Here is a 23,778-nt window from a genome sequence, read left to right as displayed (position 1 = left end):
CTTCCCCTACCTGGCAGGCGAGGGGGGTGGGGGGCGGCTCTGCCCCTCAGCAGGCCGCTGGGCCTGCTCTGTCTTTGGTCCCAGTTCCCTCTACTATGCCAGCGCAGGGGGAGGGGGCAGCTCAGCCTCTCAGCAGGCGGCTGCTCCTCTTCTGCTGGTGGGTCCCAGGCCCGCCTACCTTGCAGGAGTGATTGGAAGCTCTGTCCCGCCGCGGGCCACTGGGCCTTTTCTGTCTGTGGTCACCCTTCCCCTACCTGGCAGGCGAGGGGGGTGGGGGGCGGCTCTGCCCCTCAGCAGGCCGCTGGGCCCGCTCTGTGTTTGGTCCCAGTTCCCTCTACTATGCCGGCGCAGGGGGAGGGGGCGGCTCAGCCTCTCAGCAGGCGGCTGCTCCTCTTCTGCCAGTGGGTCGCAGGCCCGCCTACCTTGCAGGAGTGATTGGAAGCTCTGTCCCGCCCTGGGCCACTGGGCCTTTTCTGTCGGTGGTCACCCTTCCCCTACCTGGCAGGCGAGGGGGGTGGGGGGCGGCTCTGCCCCTCAGCAGGCCACTGGGCCTGCTCTGTGATTGGTCCCAGTTCCGTCTACTATGCCAGCGCGGGGGGAGGGGGCGGCTCAGCCTCTCAGCAGGCGGCTGCTCCTCTTCTGCCAGTGGGTCGCAGGCCCGCCTACCTTGCAGGAGTGATTGGAAGCTCTGTCCCGCCCTGGGCCACTGGGCCTTTTCTGTCGGTGGTCACCCTTCCCCTACCTGGCAGGCGAGGGGGGTGGGGGGCGGCTCTGCCCCTCAGCAGGCCACTGGGCCTGCTCTGTGATTGGTCCCAGTTCCGTCTACTATGCCAGCGCGGGGGGAGGGGGCGGCTCAGCCTCTCAGCAGGCGGCTGCTCCTCTTCTGCCAGTGGGTCGCAGGCCCGCCTACCTTGCAGGAGTGATTGGAAGCTCTGTCCCGCCCTGGGCCACTGGGCCTTTTCTGTCGGTGGTCACCCTTCCCCTACCTGGCAGGCGAGGGGGGTGGGGGGCGGCTCTGCCCCTCAGCAGGCCGCTGGGCCTGCTCTGTCTTTGGTCCCAGTTCCCTCTAGTATGCCGGCGCAGGGGGAGGGGGCGGCTCAGCCTCTCAGCAGGCGGCTGCTCCTCTTCTGCCAGTGGGTCGCAGGCCCGCCTACCTTGCAGGAGTGATTGGAAGCTCTGTCCCGCCCTGGGCCACTGGGCCTTTTCTGTCGGTGGTCACCCTTCCCCTACCTGGCAGGCGAGGGGGGTGGGGGGCGGCTCTGCCCCTCAGCAGGCCGCTGGGCCTGCTCTGTCTTTGGTCCCAGTTCCCTCTACTATGCTGGCGCAGGGGGAGGGGGCGGCTCAGCCTCTCAGCAGGCGGCTGCTCCTCTTCTGCCGGTGGGTCGCAGGCCCGCCTACCTTGCAGGAGTGATTGGAAGCTCTGTCCCGCCCTGGGCCACTGGGCCTTTTCTGTCGGTGGTCACCCTTCCCCTACCTGGCAGGCGAGGGGGGTGGGGGGCGGCTCTGCCCCTCAGCAGGCCGCTGGGCCTGCTCTGTGTTTGGTCCCAGTTCCCTCTAGTGTGCCGGCGCAGGGGGAGGGGGCGGCTCAGCCTCTCAGCAGGCGACTGCTCCTCTTCTGCCGGTGGGTCGCAGGCCCGCCTACCTTGCAGGAGTGATTGGAAGCTCTGTCCCGCCCTGGGCCACTGGGCCTTTTCTGTCGGTGGTCACCCTTCCCCTACCTGGCAGGCGAGGGGGGTGGGGGGCGGCTCTGCCCCTCAGCAGGCCGCTGGGCCTGCTCTGTCTTTGGTCCCAGTTCCCTCTACTATGCCGGCACAGGGGGAGGGGGCGGCTCAGCCTCTCAGCAGGCGGCTGCTCCTCTTCTGCCGGTGGGTCGCAGGCCCGCCTACCTTGCAGGAGTGATTGGAAGCTCTGTCCCGCTGCGGGCCACTGGAGTTCATGGTTCTAATATACCTCATTTTATTAACCATCTCCTGTTGCTTAATATTTTTGTTGTTTTAGTTCTTGGCTATTATCAAATAAGGCTGTTGTGAACATTCTTGTACAAGTCTTTTGTGGACATACATTTTCTGTTTACAGTGGCCTGGGAGTGGAATTGTTAATTTTTCCATGCCTGGGAGTGGAATTGTTGAGTCATAGGGCAGATGCGTATATGACTTTTTAAAAAAAACTGGCAAATAATTCTCCAGTGGTCATAATATTTTATATCCACTCCAGTCATTTCTCTTGTGCCTCTTCCTTGCCACATTTGATTTTTTAAAACTACTAATTTAAGACACTCTAGTAGAAATTCCACTATAAGTTTTAATTTGCATTTTCCTGATGGCTGATGATGTTGAGCATCTTTTCCTATCTTATTGGACATCCCTATATGTTCATTTGGAAAGTGTTACACAGTGCTTTTTGCCTATTTAAAATTTTTTTGTTTATTCTTTTATTATTTTTATGGGAGTTCTTTAAATATTCAGCTTATAAGCCTTGTTGTATGTACATAAAAAGATAGTACATGCAATCATTTGTCATTTATGAGCTTGTGACTTGTCTGTTGATTTTCTTAATGATGGTTATTTATGAGAAAAAATAATTTTAAAATTTTTATATGATTGGTACTAATGTTAGATCTGTTCAACAAATATTTGCTTACTAAAAGTTAACAAAGATACTTGCCTTTGTTTTCTGTCTAGAAATTTTATGGTGGTCTGGGTTTTATATTTAGTTTTGCATTCATCTTAAATTAATTTTTGTGCTTAGAGTGGCACAGAAGTGAAGGTTTATTTTTTTTTCCATATGCAAATTGAGTCCTTAGTTGGCCCCTTGGTTGAAAATAAATTGACTCTCTGTGTGGTTGTATTGTTAGACTCTTCTGTTCTGTTGTATTCGTGTCTGTTCTTATACTAATGCCCCCATGTTGATTATTAAAGTTTTATATGTCTTGAAGTACTACCATTAACTTAGTTTTCATTAAGGGTATTTTGGCTGTTTAGGTTATTTGCACTTACATATTCTTTTTAGAATCATCTCATATTAATGTTTTCAAAAGTACATGCTGTGGTGTTGTTAGAGATTATCTTGAATCTATAGATTATTTTATGAAGCATTAATTTCAGCAAAGGGGATGTTATGGTCAATTTATTTCTTTCTCTTTCTATGACTATCTGTCTCTCATTATTTCCCTTCTGCCTAAAGAATGCTCATTATATTATTTACTTTAATGCTGGTCTGCTGGTAGGTAGTTTTTTTAATTTTTGTTTTCTGCAAATATCACTATTTCCCCCTTCTTTCTTCATAGATACATTTTTTTTGTATAGAATTCTAAGTTGTTAATGATTTGTTTACAGAGTTTGTATATATAATTTTATTGTTATTTGTCCTACATTGTTTCTCTTGTATATTCAGCTGTTAGTTTTACTGTATCACTTTGAAGATAATTTCCAACCATCTCTGCCTTTGTTTTTTCTCCCATCGGATTGGGTATTGAACCTAGGGGCACTCATACCATTGAGATATATACCCCCACCTTCTTTTTTTTTCTTTTGAGACAAGGCATTACTAATTTATTGAGGCTGACCTTGAACTTGAAGTCCTCCTGACTTGGCTTTCTTTGTCACTGGGATTTCAGCCATGTGCCACTATACCTGGCTACTCCCTCTGTTTTTTAAGGAAATCTCTTTCCTTTAGTTTTCTAGTAGTTATACTGTGATATGTTTAGGTATCTATTTGTTTTTGTTTATATTATTTGAATTTTCTAGGCGATCTTGAGGTTTTATCAATTTGGGAAAAATTAATCACTTCAAATTTTGTTTCTGTTCCATCATTCCCTTCTCCTTCTCTTTTTGGGCCTTCTCAAAATATTTGTTTGGATCTTTTCATGATGTGTCTCATATGTCTTTTACTCTTTCTTTCATATTTCCAAGTTCTTAATTCATTCTTTGGATAGTTTTTCTAATTCTCTCTTTAGCTATTTGTTACTTTTAATCCCATTCACTGAGTTCTTAATTTGTTTTTGTATCTCTTATTTCTTACATTTTCATTTGTTTCTTTTTTTAGTGGCTCACAATTCTTTACTAACATACTTAGGCTTGTCTTTCATCTCCTTGAACCTAATAAGTGTAGTCTATGTCTAAGCTTGGACTTCCTCTAAGTCTAAAATTTGATGACCGCAGTTCCTGTGAAATTGTTTCTATTTTCTTATTATTTTCCTGATTTTTGCTCTAATGTATCTTGAATTCTACAAGTGTAATTGTGTTTGTGTGTGTGTGTGTGTGTGTGTGTGTGTATGTATTCTTGCATGCATACTGTTTTTACAAATAATGGATATTTACAAAGAAATATTGAAAGTACTACCTTCTTCCAGAAGAGGTGGCTTTTTTTTACTTCAGAGAAAATTTTTGTGTTTTGGTATATGTAGCCACCGACAAGTGGGATTAGTTCTATCTTATTTAGGCATTGAGATGATTTGATGCTGGGCTACCAGTCTTGGGAGTCTGCCTACTTCTTCTTTGTTCCCATCATGTATCTTTTTAGGGTCCCATCCAAAACAAGGGGATTTTGTTAGTGCCATTGTCCCTTGGTGGGACCTGGTTTTCTGCTTTGAACCTGCCACCCTTGCTGTTAGCTTTCAGGCTGCAACCACTTACATTTTTAAATGTGTCTAGGGGAAACACATTCCTAGATTCTAGGATCATCTCTTTGGTGTTTGTCCTACCTTCAATTTCACTCAATAGTTTTTGGGTCACATTTTCCCCCCCAGTGTCTTGTAAATATTCATAGCTATGAGGAAGATGTACTTTATAGTTTTTCTTGTCTTGGCTAGAGAATTGGTCTGAAATATTTAATTTGCTTTAGTAAAAGATGATGAGTTGAATATTCCTACTATACAGTGTTTGTCATTTTTCTTAATCTCTTTTAAAATTAAGAGTAATGAATTTTTGGATCTTTTGTAAATGTCCTGTTGAGCAAGCTAATTCATGGAATTTTCTAATACTCATTTATTGTAAGTATATGATGCCAGAATCTACCATATTTTATTGAATCACTTTATAATTCAAAGTATTTAATTAAGAAGAAACTGTTAAAGCAATAATTACTTAAACTTTAACAATTTTCATTCTTTCTTACCATTCAGTATGTTGCCCATATAATGACCCTGAAGTTGATAAGTACCTCTGTTGTAATCAGGGAAAGTAAAAATATTCCAGAAATACTAAAAATTCAGATAATTGGCCTTGGCACTCAAGTATCTCAGCGACCAGGAGCACAAGCAGTGAAGTAAGTTTTAAAAAACTTATTATTTCAATTTTTATTTCTAATTATGATTTAGGTCCCAAAGAAGGAGTATTATTCAGCATTAAATAAACTGATTAGTAAAAACTTTTTTCCTTTATGTAGGCCAAGATAGTCTTTTTTATATTTGTTTGTTTTATTTTGAAACTATAAAGCTAGTTCATCATTTTTTTCTACATACCCTCCTTTCCTTCACAAATATTATTAATCTATAGACTCTATATTGTGAAAGCTATGCATAGGTCCAGCAAATTTCTTTTTTCAAGTTGATAAGAGCGGATATGCAAAAAAAAGCTCATAATTCAAGAAATATGTAGCATATTAACTCACTGTGAGAAGGTAATGTAAAATTAAATACCTCGTAGTCAGTGCTACACAGGCTCAGTTGTAGAAGAGAATAACTTGGCCAGGAGAAAACTTAAACTAGCTGAACAAGACACTAGGAGAAGTAGGGATGTGATGGTAGGTATTACAGGTCACTTGGAAATAGATGAGTTTGTCCATGGGGCATATGCTTTTATTTATACAGCAGTGAGCAGAACCTCTGCAGTACTCTTGGGTTGTCTAAAGTGAGTTTTTCATGTGAATGATATGGAATTAATAACAATAACAACAACATCAGCAGCAACAAAAACAGATTGTATGGGTAATGAATGCCAAGCCAAGGAGATTGCATTTTAACTCTGGTAATGGGCATGAACCTGGCTTTTGAAGAAGTTTAAGGAAAACTTGTAATTTAACCCATTATATTGTAATGGATCTTATTACTTCCTCCCTCCCACCCCACATTGATTGTAGGATAGAAGCAAAATTAGAACACTGGTATATAACAGGTCTGAGACAGCAAGATACTGTACCATCACTTGTGGCTTCAATTGGTGATAATGCATCATCTTTGCTTAAAATTGAGTTTGAGACTAATCCGGAGAATAGTCCTGCTGACCAGACCCTGATTATTCAGTCTCAGCCTGTAGAGGTCATCTATGATGCTGTAAGTACAAGGAGAAAGTAATTCTATTGAAACCGTCTTGTATTTCTGATGTATGTTTGTCTTATTTCTCCTCTTTCATATTTAACATTTATTAATAGGTAAGTTTCCAAACAGTTTTATTCTTGTTTCAAAAGCAGTGCACAATTAGTGGTTTATTTTGATTTTTCTTATATTTTTCTACCATAAAGTTTATTTATCTCTGCTTATGTTAAGTTTAAAAAAATACTAGTATATTAGAAAGAGTTTCATGTTCATTTTACCAACTATTCCCAAATAGTTCATACTGACTTCCTACTCCAGTTCCTTTCAACTTATTCTTCCTTTGCTTTCAATGTTTAGAACCCATTCAGAGTGGCTTGGGAGTGATGAAAAAGAATTTCAGTGTTTACATGGGGAGAAGCACTGGCATCTAGGTGTCACTGAAAATGTTGGCTCAGGTTCTGAATCTGTGGCTGTGCTGTTGATTCTGCCTGTCTTCACACCAGCAAGATAAGCCTGGCTTGCGTCTCATCACACCACTTACAGATTGGCCCTACCATCACTTATTTTTACTTTACAGTTTAGAGCTAGATTAACAGTGTGAGAAGCAATCTATAAAGACTCTAGAACTCATTGTATTCTCTAATGTTTTAAGAAAATAAATTGTCATTAAATTCACATAAAAATACCATCTTGAACATTTTTAAGTATGTGCTTCAGTACTGATACATTCAGTCACGCTGTTATACAACTGATCTCCAAAAATTTTTTCATCTTGCAAAATCTCTGATTTTTCTTTTCTTTTTTTTAATGTTTTCTTTTAGTTGTAGATGGACACAATAGCTTTATTTGTTTATTTTTATGTGTTTCTGAGGATCGAACCCAGGGCCTCACATGTGCAAGGCAGGCACTCTATTACTGAGCTACAGTCCCAGCTCGAGCTACAGTCCCAGCTCCCTGATTTTTCTTTTTTACTTTTAATTTTACATGCCAGTAAAGGTGAACAGCTTTCCTTATTACTCTAAACTTCAAAATTCAAACATCCAATTACAGTTTCAATAAATGGAGTTTTACCATCTAATTGGAGGCTAAAACCAGAAGTAATGTCTTTTGCCACATATGTCACTGTAGAAAATATTTGGCACCTTAATGATATGTACTAATCTGTGGCCTCTCCAGAGGAAGATATAGTATTAACCTCAGAATATCTTTAGGTTTCTCAGTTCAAAGCGACAGTTTTTTAGAATTGAGTTGAAACCTTAAAATTTATAATATAGCCGGTGTGGTGGTGCACACCTATGAGCCCAGCAGTTTGAGAGGCTGAGACAGGAGGATCATGAGTTCAAAGCCAGCTTCAGCACTAGCAAGGCTCTAAGCAACTCAGTTAGACCCTGTCTCTAAATAAAATACAAAATAGGGCTGAGGATGTGACTTGGTGGATAAGTGCCTTTGAGTTCAATCCCCATTCCTACCCCCCCCCCCCCAATTTATAATATAGAAGAATTATGTATAACTTAGTTGTATTTTAAAATTCTTTTACAGAAAACCATAAATGCAGTAGTTGAATTCTTTCAGTCAAATAGGGGATTAGATCTTGAGCAGATAACATCAGCTACATTGATGAAGCTGGAAGAAATTAAAGAGAGAACAGCTACAGGTAAAGAATCTGAGTGTCTATATAAGCATCAACTAAACTTTGAAAATGTTGTCTAATCTAATGTAAACATTATATTTAAAATCATATAGGTTGTTTTCTTCTTTGATTTGTATTCAGGCTGTATTATTTAGTGGACATAGCTTAACCAAAGCCAAATATACTTTCTACACCAGATGAGAAAGAATAATGTCTGGCACACATGGTTCTTGCCTGCATTATTTATAGGAACGTTGCCTCAGAATGGGCTTAAGGTGGAAATATCCCTCCATCTCACTTCTTAAGAAGTTGAATGACTAATTTTAAAGATATAGGTTTTTGTATAATGTGGCCTCTAAACTCAAGTCAGCTATTTTATCTGGTTGCTTAACCAGGGAAATAGTAAATCATTCTGTCTTTAGATAAAATTGTAGCTGTGTTGGGTTTACTGTACTTATGTGTGCTGATGTGATCATATCCTATTGAATAGATTCAGTTTTCACCTCATATGTTGAATTGAGAATCTTTGAGAAGAATTGACACTCTTCCTAATGCTTTTGAAGTAAAATTCTTAGTCTGATTGTTAATAGTATGATCACTAATACTTAACTTGAACTTCTAATCATTTTTTTTTTGGTCTTCTTTAGGACTTACACATATTATTGAAACTCGAAAAGTCCTTGATTTAAGGATAAATCTAAAGCCTTCTTATCTAATAATTCCACAGACAGGTTTTCACCAAAAAAAGTCAGATCTTCTCATTTTAGATTTTGGTACATTTCAGGTATGTATATATGCATTTTTGTTTTTGATAAGCTTGGTAGCTTGATATCTGATAACTTGCAGTTTTTTCCCTCACGGTTCACTTAAACTAAACATAGACTTACTTTTTCCAAGCCTAGCTTAGAATATTTCATATATATTAGATGGTGATTAAAATAAAACACCCCAGAATTTTCTGTAATGGTAGATGATTTGACATTGAGGACTAGACTACTTTCGTCTTTTCTGAATTGGAGATAAACAGTTTTCATGGTTTGTAAAGTTTAAGTATACAGTGTTACTGTTGCTAATATATTTTGACATTAGGAAATTGTACACTAGGAGCATAGGTTTGTTTTAACTACTGTCAGTAACTAAGTATTCTTCCCCCAACCCCCTTGTTGTGTGTTAGCATCCACGTATCAGAGGGAATATTTGACCTTTGATATTTTGGGATTGTCTAATTTGATTTAGTATGCTAATCTCCAGGTCTTTTCATTTACCAGCAAATATCATAAAGTCATTCTTTATGGTTGAGTAATATTCCATTGTGTATATAAAGCATACTTTCTTTATCTGTTCATCTGTTGATGGGCACCTAGGTTGGTTTCATAGCTTAAGCTATTGTGAATTGTGCTTTTATAAACATTGAGGCGGTGTCACTGTAGTGACATTTAATTCATTTTAACTCCATTGGGTAAATACCGAGGACCGGGATAACTTGGTCCAGTGGTGGTTTCATTCTTAGTTTTTTTGAGGAACCTCCATACTGCTTTCCAGAGTGGTTGTACCAATTCATGTGGAAAAATAAGAGGCCCAGAGCAAAAGCAATCCTTAGTGAGAAAAGTGAAGCAGGAGGCATCACAATACATGACCTTAAATTGTACTACAGAGCTATAGTAACAAAAATAGCATGGTATTGGTACCAACTACATATGAAGACCAATGGAACAGAATAGAGGACACAGAGACAAACCCACATTAATAGTATCAAACTAGTCAAAAGTGCCAAAAACATACATTGGAAAAAAAATAGCCTCTTCAACAAATGGTGCAGGGAAAATTGGAAATCCATATGTAGTAGAATGCAATAAAACCCCTGTTTCTTACCCAGCACAAAACTAAACTCAAAGTGGATCAAAGACCTAGGTATTAGACCAGAAACCCTGCACCTTCTAGAAGACAATATAGGCCTAACTCTCCATCGCGTCAGCTGAGGAACTGACTTCCTCAACAAGGCTCCTAAAGTGCAAGAAGTAAAATAAAAAATCAATAAATGGTATAGTATCAAACTAAAAAGCTTCTTTACAGTAAAGGAAACAATCAAAAGCATGAAGACACAGCCTACAGAATGAGAGAAAATCTTTGCCACCCACACCTCAAATAAGGTGTTAATTTCCAGGATATACAAAGAAATCAAAAAGCTTAACAACAAAAATCAAAAACAAAAACAACAACCCAAGCAGTACATGGGCAAAGGAACTAAAATAGATAATTTTCAAAAGAAGAAATACAAATGGTCAATTAATATATGAAAAAACTCATCTCTAGCAATTAGAACTCCTATATTTTGAATTTTGAATCTTCTGGAAAAGGTGACACTTTTAAAAAGTATAGTCCTAAATTTCACTGAGAAGGAGGAAAAGAAAGTAGAGATTGGTACTGAATTCTAATGGCCTAATTGCTTTCATAGCATAGCTAGGAAAAGGAACAGAACCCTGCTATTTAGGTGAAGGATGCAAGGTGTAGGGGAGCTGAGTCCTAAGCCATACCTTCTGAGAGCCAGGAAGAAGAGTTTCCTTTTTAGTCAGGTTATTTGAGGCAGACAGCTGAGTAACTGATCTAATTATTGAAAATGTGCTTGGCACCTATTATTCAAACATAGCAGATCATACTCCTAATAAAGTACTGTAAGTAATTACCAATAAATTAAGTAAAGTCTGGATTCTTTAAGGGTAATCTTCTCATTTTAGTTAGATTTTTTTTTAATTTTTAATTTTTTTAAATTTAAATATGACAGCAAAATGCATTATAATAATTCTTATTACACATATAGAGCACAATTTTTCATATCTCTGGTTGTATACATAGTATATTCGCATCAATTCATATCTTCATACCTGTACTTTGGATAGTAATGATCATCACATTCTGCCATCATTAATTACCCCATGCCCCCTCCCTTCCCCTCCAACCCCTCTGCCCTATCTAGAGATCGTCTATTCCACTCGTAACCGAAGTGTTGATGTAAGTACTTTCCTCTTGCGAAAAATTTAAGAAATTTTTTCCTCCATTTTAGCTCAACAGTAAAGATCAAGGTTTACAGAAAACTACTAATTCATCTCTGGAAGAAATAATGGATAAAGCATATGACAAGTTTGACATTGAAATAAAGAGTGTGCAACTACTCTTTGCAAGAGCAGGTAAACCACTGCTCATCCTTTAAGGTCTTAGGTTGAGTGGCTTTAGTAGTGTATGTATATATGTATATGTTTATGAGTTCTGACAACTGTTTTCATATATAGCCTGTAGAACACCAAACAGGACTTACCAGTGCAAATCACCATCACAGTTAGAAATAGAAATTTACCTAGCAATATTTTTATCTAAGCCCATTTTTGCAATGTAGCTGTTTTATCAGCTCAGAATACAAAATGAAAGTTTCATTTGGTTCAAGTGCTTCTGTCCTAATGCTTTTGGAATGTTTCAGTGTTTTCCTTAGTATTTTTATTATTAAGTATTTTACTGCATTAGCCTGTGCTTCATTTCAGTACTACTTTAACTTCTGCTTTATAGATACTTGAGAAATATATATCTACAATATAGTACAGGTTAAACATCCCTAATCCAAACATCCTAAATCTGAAATGCTCCAAAATATGAAACTTTTTGAGTATTAAAATGACACCACAGTGAAAAATTCTCCTGCTCTCATGTGACAGGTTATAGTAAAAATGAACATGCACTAAAAATATTGTGTAAAATTAATTTTCATCTTACCTGTTTAAGGTATATATGAAATATGAATGGATTTTGTTTTTAGGCTTGAGTCCCATCCCCACGATATCTAATTATGTATATGAAAATATTCCCACACCCCCCAAAATTTCTAAATCCAAGGCATGTCTTCTGGTCTAAAACATTTTGATTTAGGGGTACCTAACCTGTAGCTATAGTCCTAAAACTTTAAAGATAATTATTTTTCAAAAGCTTTTGTGTTTTATATTGCTTAAGTATAGATTTTTGGTCCATTGTACTTCAGTTTCTAGAGGCAATAAGTATAAACCATCCTTGAGTATATAGCCCTTTATAAGTCATTGGAGGAAGGTACAGACATAATCTCTAAAAGCAGGATTTATATTCTTGTAGGATTTATAAAAACATAAAGAAAATGTTGGATTTTATGTATTAGGAACCTGTTAATTCCTTTAGGTGAAGTACTTAAACAGATGATTAAAACTGCCTTTTCTCGTATACTTATCTGTGAATAATTGTTTGACTTACAAGGTATAAAAGCCCATCAATAAAGATCTGCAAAGGATCCTTAGCCACTGGGAAATCTGTTTTTCAGATCTCTTTTTTTGAAGAATGGTGATTATTACACATGTTTTTTTGGTCAAAAAAATTAGCTTGATAAAATATTTTTGCTTTGAAATTAAATGCTAAGCTTGTATATCTATTGCACTTAGGAACCATAAACTTATTTTTTTTCACCTGTGTTTTCTCTCTTCACTATACCCACTCACCTTGATCACCAATTGTAAATTGAGGTAATAAATGCCTAGGTTTTTTTCCCTTTTTGTTTTGAAATGCAAGGTATTATCGTATAAATGTTCTCCAAACATCTAGAATCATTTTTATATCACAAACTGACTTCTGTCAGTCTATATTGAAAATAAAGATTATTTAACTTGTTTGCTGAAAGATTTAACAATTTGTGTTCATTGACTCTGATAACTCTTTTTTAGTAACTCAGAGTAGTTTTCCACAGAATATCTGATTATTTTTTAAAATTAATATTTTAAATTATTTTTTTTAAAGAGGAAAACTGGAAAAAGTGTCGATTTCAGCATCCATCAACTATGCATATATTGCAACCAATGGATATCCATGTTGAATTGGCCAAGGCAATGGTAGAGAAAGACGCTAGAATGGCCAGGTAATATATGCACTGCTTTTGTATTAGAAATCAACAAAGTGACCTATATCTCCATCAGTTACTAAATTTTAAGGAAGCAAAAAATGTATCTCTGCGAGCCAGAAAAATACTGAATATTCTGTCTTGGAGCAGAAATAACATTTTAAAGAAGACATTTGTTTGAATTATATCTCATATATCTCATTTCAGAATTCTTATTTGAATGTTGTATGAAAGTTGATAATCCATGTTTTTGAATGGATTCAATATCCATAAAATAAAATCTTAAAAAAAAATTAGAGGCTATTTTCATCCTGAAACCATATAAATTGTGAGAAATGTAGGAAAAAAATAGAAAATGAATTTTGAATTTAAATAGATAATTGTGAAATTATGTTGCTGTTTAAAAACCAGCTTTATTGTGGTATAATTCTATAAGCTGTATCATTTAAAATGTCCAATGTAATGAAGTTTTGACCTATGTATAGCTCCATGAAACTATTATCGCAGTCAACGTACTGAATGTTGTCTATCACCTCCAAGTTTCTCTTTCCCCACCTAACTCCTTTCCCCTAGTCCCTAGGTGACACTGTATATTTGTGTTTTCTGACACTCTACATTTGTTAGGATTTTCTAAAATTTAATATGAATAGAATCATAGAGTTTTTGGTTAGCTATTTTCGGCATGATTTATTTGAGATTCATTCATATTGTTGCATGTATCAAATAGTTCCTGATACCCTTTGTCAGGTTGATGTTAAACCAGCCTTTCCTTACCAGATAAATCTTACTTGGAAATAATGTATTAACCTTTTAAAATATTGTGGTCTTTGCTTGCAGAAATTTTGTTATGAAGTTTTATATCTATGTTGATTGGGGGTGGGTATTGGTTTGTGCTTTTCCTGTTTTGTTATAAGGGTAATGTTGGTTATCTTGAAGATCTATGGAATTGGTATTCTTTCTTTCTTATATGTTAGGTAGATTTAGCAATAAAGCTATCTCAGCTTGGAATTTTCTTTGGAGATAATTTTAACTACACATTCAGTTTCTTTTGTAGATACATGTCTATTCAGATTATCTATTCCTTAGAGTGCTCTTTTGTGTATTTTAGTTGTTTTGAGCAAAGGTTTGAAGTATGTTTGCAGTGATTTTTTTTTTGTATATTTCAAGAAATATATTCATCTTGGTTATTGAGTTTACTGGCATAAAGTTATTTTTGTATTTTCATATTACATTTTTAACACCTTAAGAATCTCTAAGGTGTTAAATCTCTAAGTTAAGTGATCTTAACTCTGTCATTCCTGATATTAGTAATTCATGTCTTTTCTTTATTTTTCTTAATCTGACTAGTGTTAATCAATTTTGTTGATCTGAAAGAACCCATTTTTGGTTTAAATTATTTTCTATATTTTGTTTCTATTTTTTTAATCTTCCTGATTTCTACTCTCCTGCTTATTTTTGTTTTCCTCTGCTTACTTTGAGTTACATTTGCTTTTCATTTTTAGTTTTGTAAGATAGAAGCTAAAGTAATTAATTTGAGGCTTTTTATTTTTCCTGATATAGGCATTTAGTACTATAAATTTCTCCCTAAATACTGCTTTATTCTACCCCAATAATCCACCTAGCAATTGGGCATCTGTCAACTTGAACTGTTCACAGTTTAGTCAGGAAGCCAAACATAAACCTAAAAGAGCTCTATGAGTAGCAAATAGCTGCCAGGAAGCTATTGACACAAACAAATGTCAAGCAGTTGTATTGAGTAAGGAACAGAATAGAGCAGCTGCCCAAATTTACATGACAGATAAATACAGGCTTGGTGATTTACTAGTTAAATGGATGTCCTCATGGAGCTTACATTTTAATCAGGAGACCCAAAATAAACAATTGTACAAATGATATGTCAGGTGCTTCCCACTGCCATACATATAAAAAATAAAAGTGAGAAGATAGAGAATAATGGGGTAGGTGTTCTTTGATACTGATAAGAAATCGGAGATTTTAGGAAATAATGTATGTGTGGTGATTTTGGTTTTAAAAAGTAGACAATTGTGAAGGATTGTCATAACAATTAGTTAATGTAAAAAGTTCTAACTGCATAAGAATGGAACACTTAAATTATCTTACATAGAACTTTCCATTCCCTGATAATGTTGTCTAAATGAAGCATGAGTGGAATTAGATTAAAACATGTCCAAAGCAACTTTGACTTGACAATATAGTCCCTTCTCAAATTTATCCCCTCTTCACAATACAGAGAAGCTGACTTTGAAACCTTATAGTTAATTTATATTTTTAGATTTAAAGTATCAGGAGGACTTCCTTTGATGCATGTGAGAATTTCTGACCAGAAGATGAAAGATATGCTGTGTTTGATTAACAGTATACCTTTGCCACAGAAATCATCTACACAGTCTGCAGAGAGACAGGTAAGTGGTTATAATAGATATACTGAAGCTTCTCTTTTCACAGAACTACCATTCATTCATTCATTCATTCATTGTACTGGGGATTGAACTCACTGAGCTACATACCCAACCCTTTTTAAATTTTATCTGGAGACAGGGTCTCACTATGTTGCCCAGGCTGACCTTGAACTTTTGATCTTCTGCCACCACACCCACGCCTGATTAGAAAATTATTATTTTTAAGTATTCATGGAAAGTTAGATTTATGGAATTTGTGACTGAAAGTACAAGAAATAAAGAAATGAAAGTAAAAACGTTATCAATTTGTAAAACATTTTAAATAGAGCCCAAAATAGAAATCTTCTTTGTTAAATTGCCAATAAACTAATGATATAAAATTTTCTTATATGTAGGACTTAAAAGTTCTAGATCACTTTAATTATAATGATCTTTGTAGCATAAAAGAAATGTTGTATTTTTACTTACTTTGAAATGAAATATCAGAGAGTCCACTGATGGTGATACCATTTTGCAGGGACCTGTATAAACGTGCATTTTAGTATTGTTGTTAGAAACAACTAAATGACACAGAATGATGAAATAGACTTGCCTACTGGAGTTATATTTAGTTTTGTCTTTGTAAATGTGGATGTTAAACTTAATAATTTATAGAATCTAACCAATTATTAGCTGATTACATGAGATGTCTTATTAGAAAGTTTGTGTATTGTGTGTATGTATCTTTTCATCTCTGCCTTCTATTACTTTTTGTTCTTTGCCTCATTTATGTATATTTAGTCTTGCTAAATCAGTAATTTTAAGAAAGCTTTTTATATTCTTTGCCAGATATCCTCAATTCCTATTATTTCAGGAGGGACCAAAGGTCTACTTAGTACTTCACTGTTGCTAGATGGAGTGGAATCAGGTAAGAAATATAAACTGTTGCCAAGCCAAGCCTATAAATTGTTACCTAGAGATAACATTTTCAAAAAATAAAGGAATTCTGAAAGTATTATAGTAATTTACTGGTTCTACTAATGAATGCTGTGACTTTGGGTCACTTATTTTTTTTAAGCTCAGCTGCCTTCATTGGATGAATGACAGTTTGTGATTGATAGTACTTAAGATTCTAAATAAGTTACTTTATTTTAGTTTTTGCTTCATTCTCTTTGTGATACTTTTTTCTATCCTGGTCTGATTTCTTTTAATTTTGAACTAGAATGTAAGCTTTGGAAAGGCAAGATCATGTCTATCCTGGGCATTTATAAGATAGGTGATCCCAATAAATATCTTACTGCATATTGAATAAATGAACTAAGGTAAAAAGCAGAATTATTTAAGTGAAAACAGTAGTGCTATTTGACTTTTAATTTGATTGTCACATGCCAAATTAAATCACTTTATGGAACTTTTAAAATTCAGACTTTTGAGTCTGTATATGAAGTTTATAGCTAATGAATTTTACTTTTGGGAAATTCAGGTTTGAGTGTTTTGTGCAGTTTGCAGTGGATATTATGTAAGACTAAATGAATATCTTTTTCCTTTAGAGTCTGATGATGAGTATTTTGATGCTGAAGATGGAGACTCACAGATTGCTAAAAGTATCAAAGGAACAGAATTTAAAAAAGCTGCAGAGATTCCAAATGAGGAACTCATTAATCTTCTACTCAAGTTTGAAATTAAAGAAGTACGTAGACTTTTTGTCCACAAATATATTTTTGTTGCCACTATCTTCTTAACTATAAGCTAGACCCAGGTATCAAGTATATTGAAAATGTGCTCTGCCTTTCTTATTGCCCAATGCATGTGCATGCTTACACTTAAACATGTGGGCTGTTTGAAAAATGAAATACTGTTTTTAAAGAACAATGTAAGGATGACCCATGGGAATAATCCCATCTATTCTGGAATTGCCTGAGACTATTAATTAGAATTTGCATTTCTGCAGAAAATCTCTGTGACATTTATTTATTTATTTATTTGTGATTTCCACTTTTGTGTTGAATAATATTATTTATTGTCATGGTTATAATTTGGAAAAATGTCAACAACCTAAAATTACCAACGTGTTTTTTTTATTGCCTTTAAAGTCATATAGTAAAAGAAAACCTGGAAAGATATTTACAATATAAAACTGGAGAAAAAACATTATAATACCAACGATTATAAATCCATTTAAAATTATGTGTATACATTTTCTTTGGTTAATAATAGTTGTTCATGTCTGGATGGTGGGATTATAGTTTTTCATTTTTGCCTGTTTCCTTTTTCATATTCTAAATTTTGATAATAAGTTTATATTACCTTGGTAACAGAAAACAAAACACAGTAGAGATGTTTCTTATTGATTGTTTAGATCCTAAAGTGAGAGCTTATCTAAAATAATGTCAGATATGAATTGTGTGTACAAATATAAGTATTATTGGTATTTGTTTTAAAGAGAGGTATGTTTTCTACCATTAGCCTTCTTTGACTTCTCTTTTTCTTTTATACTTTGATCCACAATATCAGTCAGTCCCTTGACTCTTCCAAATGCATTCAGATTATGGCTCTTCTCTTCCATTGCTACTGTACTGAGTTATCATTATCTCTTACCTGGATCATGCAGTAGCCTCTTAACTATCTCTATTTCGATCGAATACTATGTTCTCCATATAATAGCCAAAGTGATCCTTTTAAAGTGAAACTCTAATCATATCACTATTCTTCAAAACCCCTGGCTTCATATCTTTCTCAGAGTAATGACTCAGTCTTTACTGTGGCCTATAAGGCCTTCCACAGGTCACCCCACATGAATGTTTGGCTTTGTTTTTAGTTCTTTCCCACCTTGCTCACTCTGCTGCAGTCATATTTCGTTTATTCCTTCAATAAATATGTATCCAGGTACCATCATGTACCAGTCATTATACATGAAGGAAACAATAGTGAGGAATGTTTCTGCCTCATGGAGTTTACACTTTTCTTTTTTCTTTTTTATGTATACCAAAGCACATTCTTTGTGCTTGCCTTTTCCTTTGCCTGGGACACCCTTTTCCTGCATGGCTTGATTCTTTACTTGCTTCAGGTATTGCTCAAATGTCATCTTATTGCAAAGTCTTGATCACACAACACATGATAGCAATGTTCATTTTCTCTAGAATATATCTTCACTAGGACAAGGACCATGTCTGGTCTGTTTTCCTTGGTGTGTCCTTGGTTGATGGCATAGCCTGATACATATTAGAAAATACCCAGTAAATATTTCATTGAATATTGAATGATGAAGTAAAGTGAAAAACAGCCAGACACTGAAGGAAAAAATAGTATTGCTATTTGAAAATGTTTTCCCAGTGTGACTTTTTTTTTTTTTTAAACAATCTTGAAGTTATAAATATTTTGTGGGCTGGAGATAGAGCTCAGTTGGTAGAGTGCTTGCCTCCCATGCAAAAGGCCCTGGGTTCAATCCCCAGCACCAATAAATAAATAAATAAATCGGTAATAAAATTTATCTTTATGTCCTACTCTTAGTGTATATTTAGAAAATTATCATAAAAATACTTGGTTGGCATGGTGGTGTCACCTGTAGTCCCAGCACATAGGAAGCTAAGATAGGAGGATCCCTTGAGTTCAGAAGTTGAACACCATCCTGGGTAACATAGCAAGACCCAAAACAAAAACAACAAAAACTCACACATGATTTTATATATTACTTTTTATATCATTTAATAAAAAATTTATTTCTATGATGTTTATTTTTGTTTATCACTTTTATATTTATACTTTTTTTGTGTTATCAGAGATTGAACTTGGGGGCACTTGACTACTGAGCCACATCTCCAGCCCTATTTTGTATTTTGTTTAGATACAGGGTCTCACTGAGTTGCTTAGGTCCTTACTAAGTTTCTGAGGCTGGCTTTGAACTTGTGATTCTCCTGCCTAGGCCTCCTGAGCTGCTGGAGTTACAGGCATGCACAATCGTGCCCAGCTGTACTTAATACTTTATTGTGCTACCTTTTGTTATCTTAGTGTTATTCTGCTAACACTCCTGGTTTTTCTTAAGTAAAATTGTGTGTAATTAAGTATAATTGTGTCATCTGCTAGTAAGATTAATTTTAGCCTTTTTTTATTCAGCATTTTTGTCATTCTGATTACTATTCTTGGCTGTCAAATTACTCTAACACTTAGGAGCTTAAAACAGCTATTTTAGTTTGCTCACAGTTTGTGGGTTAGGAATTCTAGAAGGATCCAACTGGGTTATTTTATGTATAGTCTTTCATTTCAGACATGTATTGCTTGGGGATGCAATCTGAAGTCCATGGTGGATGTCCATAGTTGTTCACTCACTAGGCTGCTAGCTCCTACTGGTTGTAGGCTGGGGGCCCTGTTGGGGCTATTGTCTGAAGCACATATTCAGGCCTTCCCCCGAATGATAGTGTCAGGGTAGCTGAACTTCTTACATGGCAATTAGCTTTCTCTAGGGTCAACTTTCTGAGGTGGGAGTTTAAAATTCTGTCATCAGAATTTATTGCGAGGTGACCAGCATCCCACTAGGGTAGGTTCCTGCTTAGGAGGTGTGAGACGCCTGGAAGTAAAAAGTCTGAAATAATTAGTAAGAAATAAAGACAGAGCCAGACATTAATAAAAAGGGAAGCATATAATAGGTTTTTCAGTCCTGATAGAGCTGGAACTGAACAACTAAACAAAGGGTCTGATTCTTTATTTAAGGGGGAGTACATCAAAGGCAGGGTTAAGGTTTCAGCGGGAGGAGTTCAGTGCTTGCTTCTCAATGTAGCTGGGGTCTTGCAGTAAACAGGTTCATTGGCATTTTGTCAAGCTGCACCCATCTCTGAGAGGCTTTGTGGCTTCAGCGAGTCACCCCATCTCCGGTGCGGTGCTGTGCTGAACTTGTGATGGAGCGAGGTAGGAAACCACATGAACCAGACTTTCTCAAACTAGCAGGGTTGCTGCTGGAAGTTTCCCATACCAGGCTTTCCTCCCTAAAAGGCTTCAACATCATTTTAGTTCACTCACAGTTCATGGATAGCTTCCTGCAAAATTCATTATAGTATAATTTTTTTTACACGCTATTGATTGAAGTATTCACAAGCCTGGCCAGGTTGAAAAGGTGGGGACAAAGATTTCTACCTTTTGATGAGTATGTTAAAGAACTTGCAAGTTTTAAAATATTGCCACATGTGCCTGGTGTGGTGGCATATGTCTGTAATTCCAGTGGCTCGGGAGCCTGAGACAGGAGGATCACAAGTTCAAAGCCAGCCTCAGCAACAGCGAGGCACTAAGCAATTCAGTGAGACCCTGTCTTTAAATAAAATACAAAATAGGGCTGGGGATGTGGCTCAGTGGTCTAGTGTCCCTGAATTCAATCCCCAGTAACCCCACCACCACCACCACCAAATTGCCACACATGTTCTTTTTTTTATTGGCTGAATATATTGTCTGTAATTTCTAGAATTAAGTAGTAGTATGCTAATGAACATTCTTGTCTTACTTTTCACTTTAATAAAATGCTTTTGGTGATGCTTCTGTCATCACCAAACATGACTTATTTTAAGAAAATCATATTAAGAATTCGTAGTTTTTCTATTTTTCTAAATTTAAAAATCAATAATGTTAAATTTTATAAGAATATTTTATAAGTGTACCTATATTCTTGATAATAAAATTTAAGATAATAATTTCCAATCAGGAATATGAGTAGTGTTTCCATTATTGTCATGGTGACATGTATGGAGAAAGATTTTGGTTTTCTTATTTTAAGTATGACATATACTTTTTTTATTGGATGTGATAATTCTTTTAGGTGATTTTGGAATTCACTAAACAACAGAAAGAAGAAGATACAATTCTAGTATTTAATGTTACACAATTAGGAACAGAGGCGACAGTAAGAACATTTGACTTAACTGCAGTGTCTTATTTAAAGAAAATCAGCTTGGATTACCATGAAATTCAAGGTAATAGTTTAAAAAATAGAAATAATGGCCAGTAATAAAAATAGCACTTTTGTGTGTCTGAAGCACTTTTATTTACATAATAAATCATAGCAAATACTGTTCTACAGTATTCACTACAAATAATAACTTTCAATTTTTATAACAATGCTGTGAAATAGGTAGCATTATTATCTCCAGTTGATATCTAGCAAAGTCATAGATTGGTCAGATTGGTCATATAATTTATCCATGAATGAACTGATAAGTAGGCTTTAGGCTGATTGCCAAGTTCAATATCATGTAACTCATGAATGGCAAAAGCATAGAATTTGTCTCTGGTCTTATGATATTGAAGGTCTTGTTTTATTTAATTGTGTTCATGTATCAATAAGAAGCACCAGTTATCCAAATTAAAATGGTAGAATGCAAAGTCAGCTCTTAGAAGCTTTTATAGTTTGTTAACCATTTACCTTGTGTGCTCATATTTTTGAGACATGAAGGAAGGGATAAATCCACATACTTAAAATGACCTAATATTTGCCTAATGCTTTTGTCAAATATAAAGACCTATGTTTTATAATTTTAAGCCTTCGTTTGGAAGAAAAATGTTTTATGTTATTAATATTCTGTAGGTATTGTCTTAATACAGAGTTTACATTACTGCCTTAAGGGAAAATATATAATTAATGTATTTCTAAGCCTTTTTTTAAGGGAAGGTTGAGACCTCAGTGGACAAGGGAAAATTAGATGTCTTAGAAGCAGGAGTTATAGATTGTGAATAGTAAAATGTGGATGAAATGGTGGCTCTATCAGTCCTCTCTGCATAGCTTTTGGCGGCAGTACCTTGGCACTTCTACATAGGATTTAGAGGACATTTAATAGAACTTCTTATTCTTAAGATAAAAAGAAAGTTTTAATAATTCTCCTTCCTTAAAAAACCTTTTCTATGTAAATTGACTCTCAGCCTAAACTAAGGAAAATTATTTAATTTTCTCGAATAAATTACTTTTTGTAAAATTTTATAGTGCAATAGGATATTAGATTGTTTTAGTCCAGCCTTTTTGTTATATGATTGAGAAAAAAAATAAGTAGCCTTTGGTAAGGATAGAGATGAACTAGAAGTCATATTTCCTGATTCTTAAACCTATAGTTTATTCTGCTGCCCTAGACATGTACAAGACAGCCTTAAAAATATGTAGGAGATGTTTTTATTATTTTGAAAACAAATAAAAAATCAAGCAAAAGTAAATATGAATGTTTTTAAAGTAAGTTGGATTTCTTATATAAAGATTTGTAATTTTCAGTAACCATGAAAATATGAACAGATATTTTTTAAAGCTTAACTAGTATTTTTAGAAAATAAAAAGATACCTAGAAAGTTTCAAAATTTTAGAAGAGCTGTTTATTTGAAAGCCTTTTTCCCTTTTTCTTCAATTTAGGATCTAGAAAGAAACCCCTTCACTTGATTAGTTCTTCTGACAAACCTGGATTAGATCTTTTAAAAGTGGAATATATTAAGGTAAGGACCATAGAATGATTGTGTATTTGTTGTATACTCAAAATTATACTCTGAGGAAAAAAGATGACAATGTATTACTAATGGTTCTGGATGTGTTTTCATTTTTAATTATAGGGATAACTACTATTTCCTCTTCCATTTGTATACCTTCTTTCTCTTTCACTGTAATAGCCCTTCAGTATAGGGCTTTATGAAATCATTAAGCTACTAATCCCCAAAGGTGGAAGCCTGGGATAAAGTTGGTGCTGTTTCTGTCTTCTGGGGCATATTCATGTGTCTCCACTCACTGTATCCAAAGGTGACATTTGGCCTAGTATTCTTCATCAAAAGGAAAAGTTAACTTAGATTGGGTTAGAGGAAACTGCTAGGATTGAAAAGAGACTCAAATATATCACATGAAAAAGCAAAACAACAAAACTAGAAAAATAGATTACATGAAAAATGCTGAAGAAGAAACTGATGATATTTGGTTGCATTCAGGATTAGTTGATTTGTTTAATTAGAATTCACCAGCTATTTATTGAATGTCTGTTATCAAATGCCTTTACTGTTAGGCACTTGAATACAGATATGAGAAATACTCTTTGTTCTCAAGGAAATTATATACTAGAATGGCATGATAGGCAAGGAAACAACCAAATATAATATTGATTGGTGGACAACATAATTGATTCTCTAAGAAAGAAAAGCACAAAGTAGTGTAGGAGCAGAAAGTTAGGGAAACTAGTCTGGCCAAAAAGTTTCTCACAGGTGGTAAATTTTTTGAGTTTAAATTTACTATGTTTATTCCCAGTAGATAGAACTAGGACCAGGGGTGGGTTATGTGGGTTATGATGGGAGATGAATGTTTTGTTTATTGTTTGTTTGCTTTTTACTCAGTATGAAGAACTCATTGAAACAAAATATTCTGTAAAGATTGCAATTCCTTGTAGGGAGACAAGATTTCTTTCACTGGAGAGATATATTTATATTTGCCAAAGACTTTTTTTTTTTAAGTAATTGGAGTTGAGCCTAGGATTTTGTATACTAGGCAAGTACTTGTTCTTCCACTGAATTACATCCCTGTCCCTTTTTATTTTATTTTGAGAGAGTGTTTCACTAAGTTTCCCAGGCTCTGCTTGAACTTAACAATCATCTGCCT

The 23,778-nt window shown here is 35.9% G+C and overlaps 1 protein-coding gene across 2 annotated transcripts in view; it reads left to right on the top strand.

Annotated features, from left to right (window-relative positions):
- Nucleotides 1-23,778, top strand: part of Vps13c (vacuolar protein sorting 13 homolog C) — a 196,215-nt gene that overhangs the window by 73,989 nt on the left and 98,448 nt on the right. For both annotated transcript variants that reach the window (XM_027925076.3, XM_027925084.2), the window contains exons 17-27: nucleotides 5,123-5,265; nucleotides 6,079-6,271; nucleotides 7,793-7,907; nucleotides 8,531-8,667; nucleotides 10,945-11,068; nucleotides 12,687-12,804; nucleotides 15,080-15,209; nucleotides 16,035-16,113; nucleotides 16,736-16,875; nucleotides 20,986-21,139; nucleotides 22,558-22,637. In XM_027925076.3, coding sequence (XP_027780877.2) covers nucleotides 5,123-5,265; nucleotides 6,079-6,271; nucleotides 7,793-7,907; nucleotides 8,531-8,667; nucleotides 10,945-11,068; nucleotides 12,687-12,804; nucleotides 15,080-15,209; nucleotides 16,035-16,113; nucleotides 16,736-16,875; nucleotides 20,986-21,139; nucleotides 22,558-22,637 — 1,413 coding nt within the window. The remainder of the gene's footprint in view (nucleotides 1-5,122; nucleotides 5,266-6,078; nucleotides 6,272-7,792; nucleotides 7,908-8,530; nucleotides 8,668-10,944; nucleotides 11,069-12,686; nucleotides 12,805-15,079; nucleotides 15,210-16,034; nucleotides 16,114-16,735; nucleotides 16,876-20,985; nucleotides 21,140-22,557; nucleotides 22,638-23,778) is intronic.

The sequence above is a fragment of the Marmota flaviventris genome, chromosome 2 (genome assembly GCF_047511675.1).
Source record: "Marmota flaviventris isolate mMarFla1 chromosome 2, mMarFla1.hap1, whole genome shotgun sequence".
In the NCBI taxonomy this organism is placed as follows: Eukaryota; Metazoa; Chordata; class Mammalia; order Rodentia; family Sciuridae; genus Marmota; species Marmota flaviventris.
This window is presented reverse-complemented; position numbering and strand designations above follow the sequence as displayed.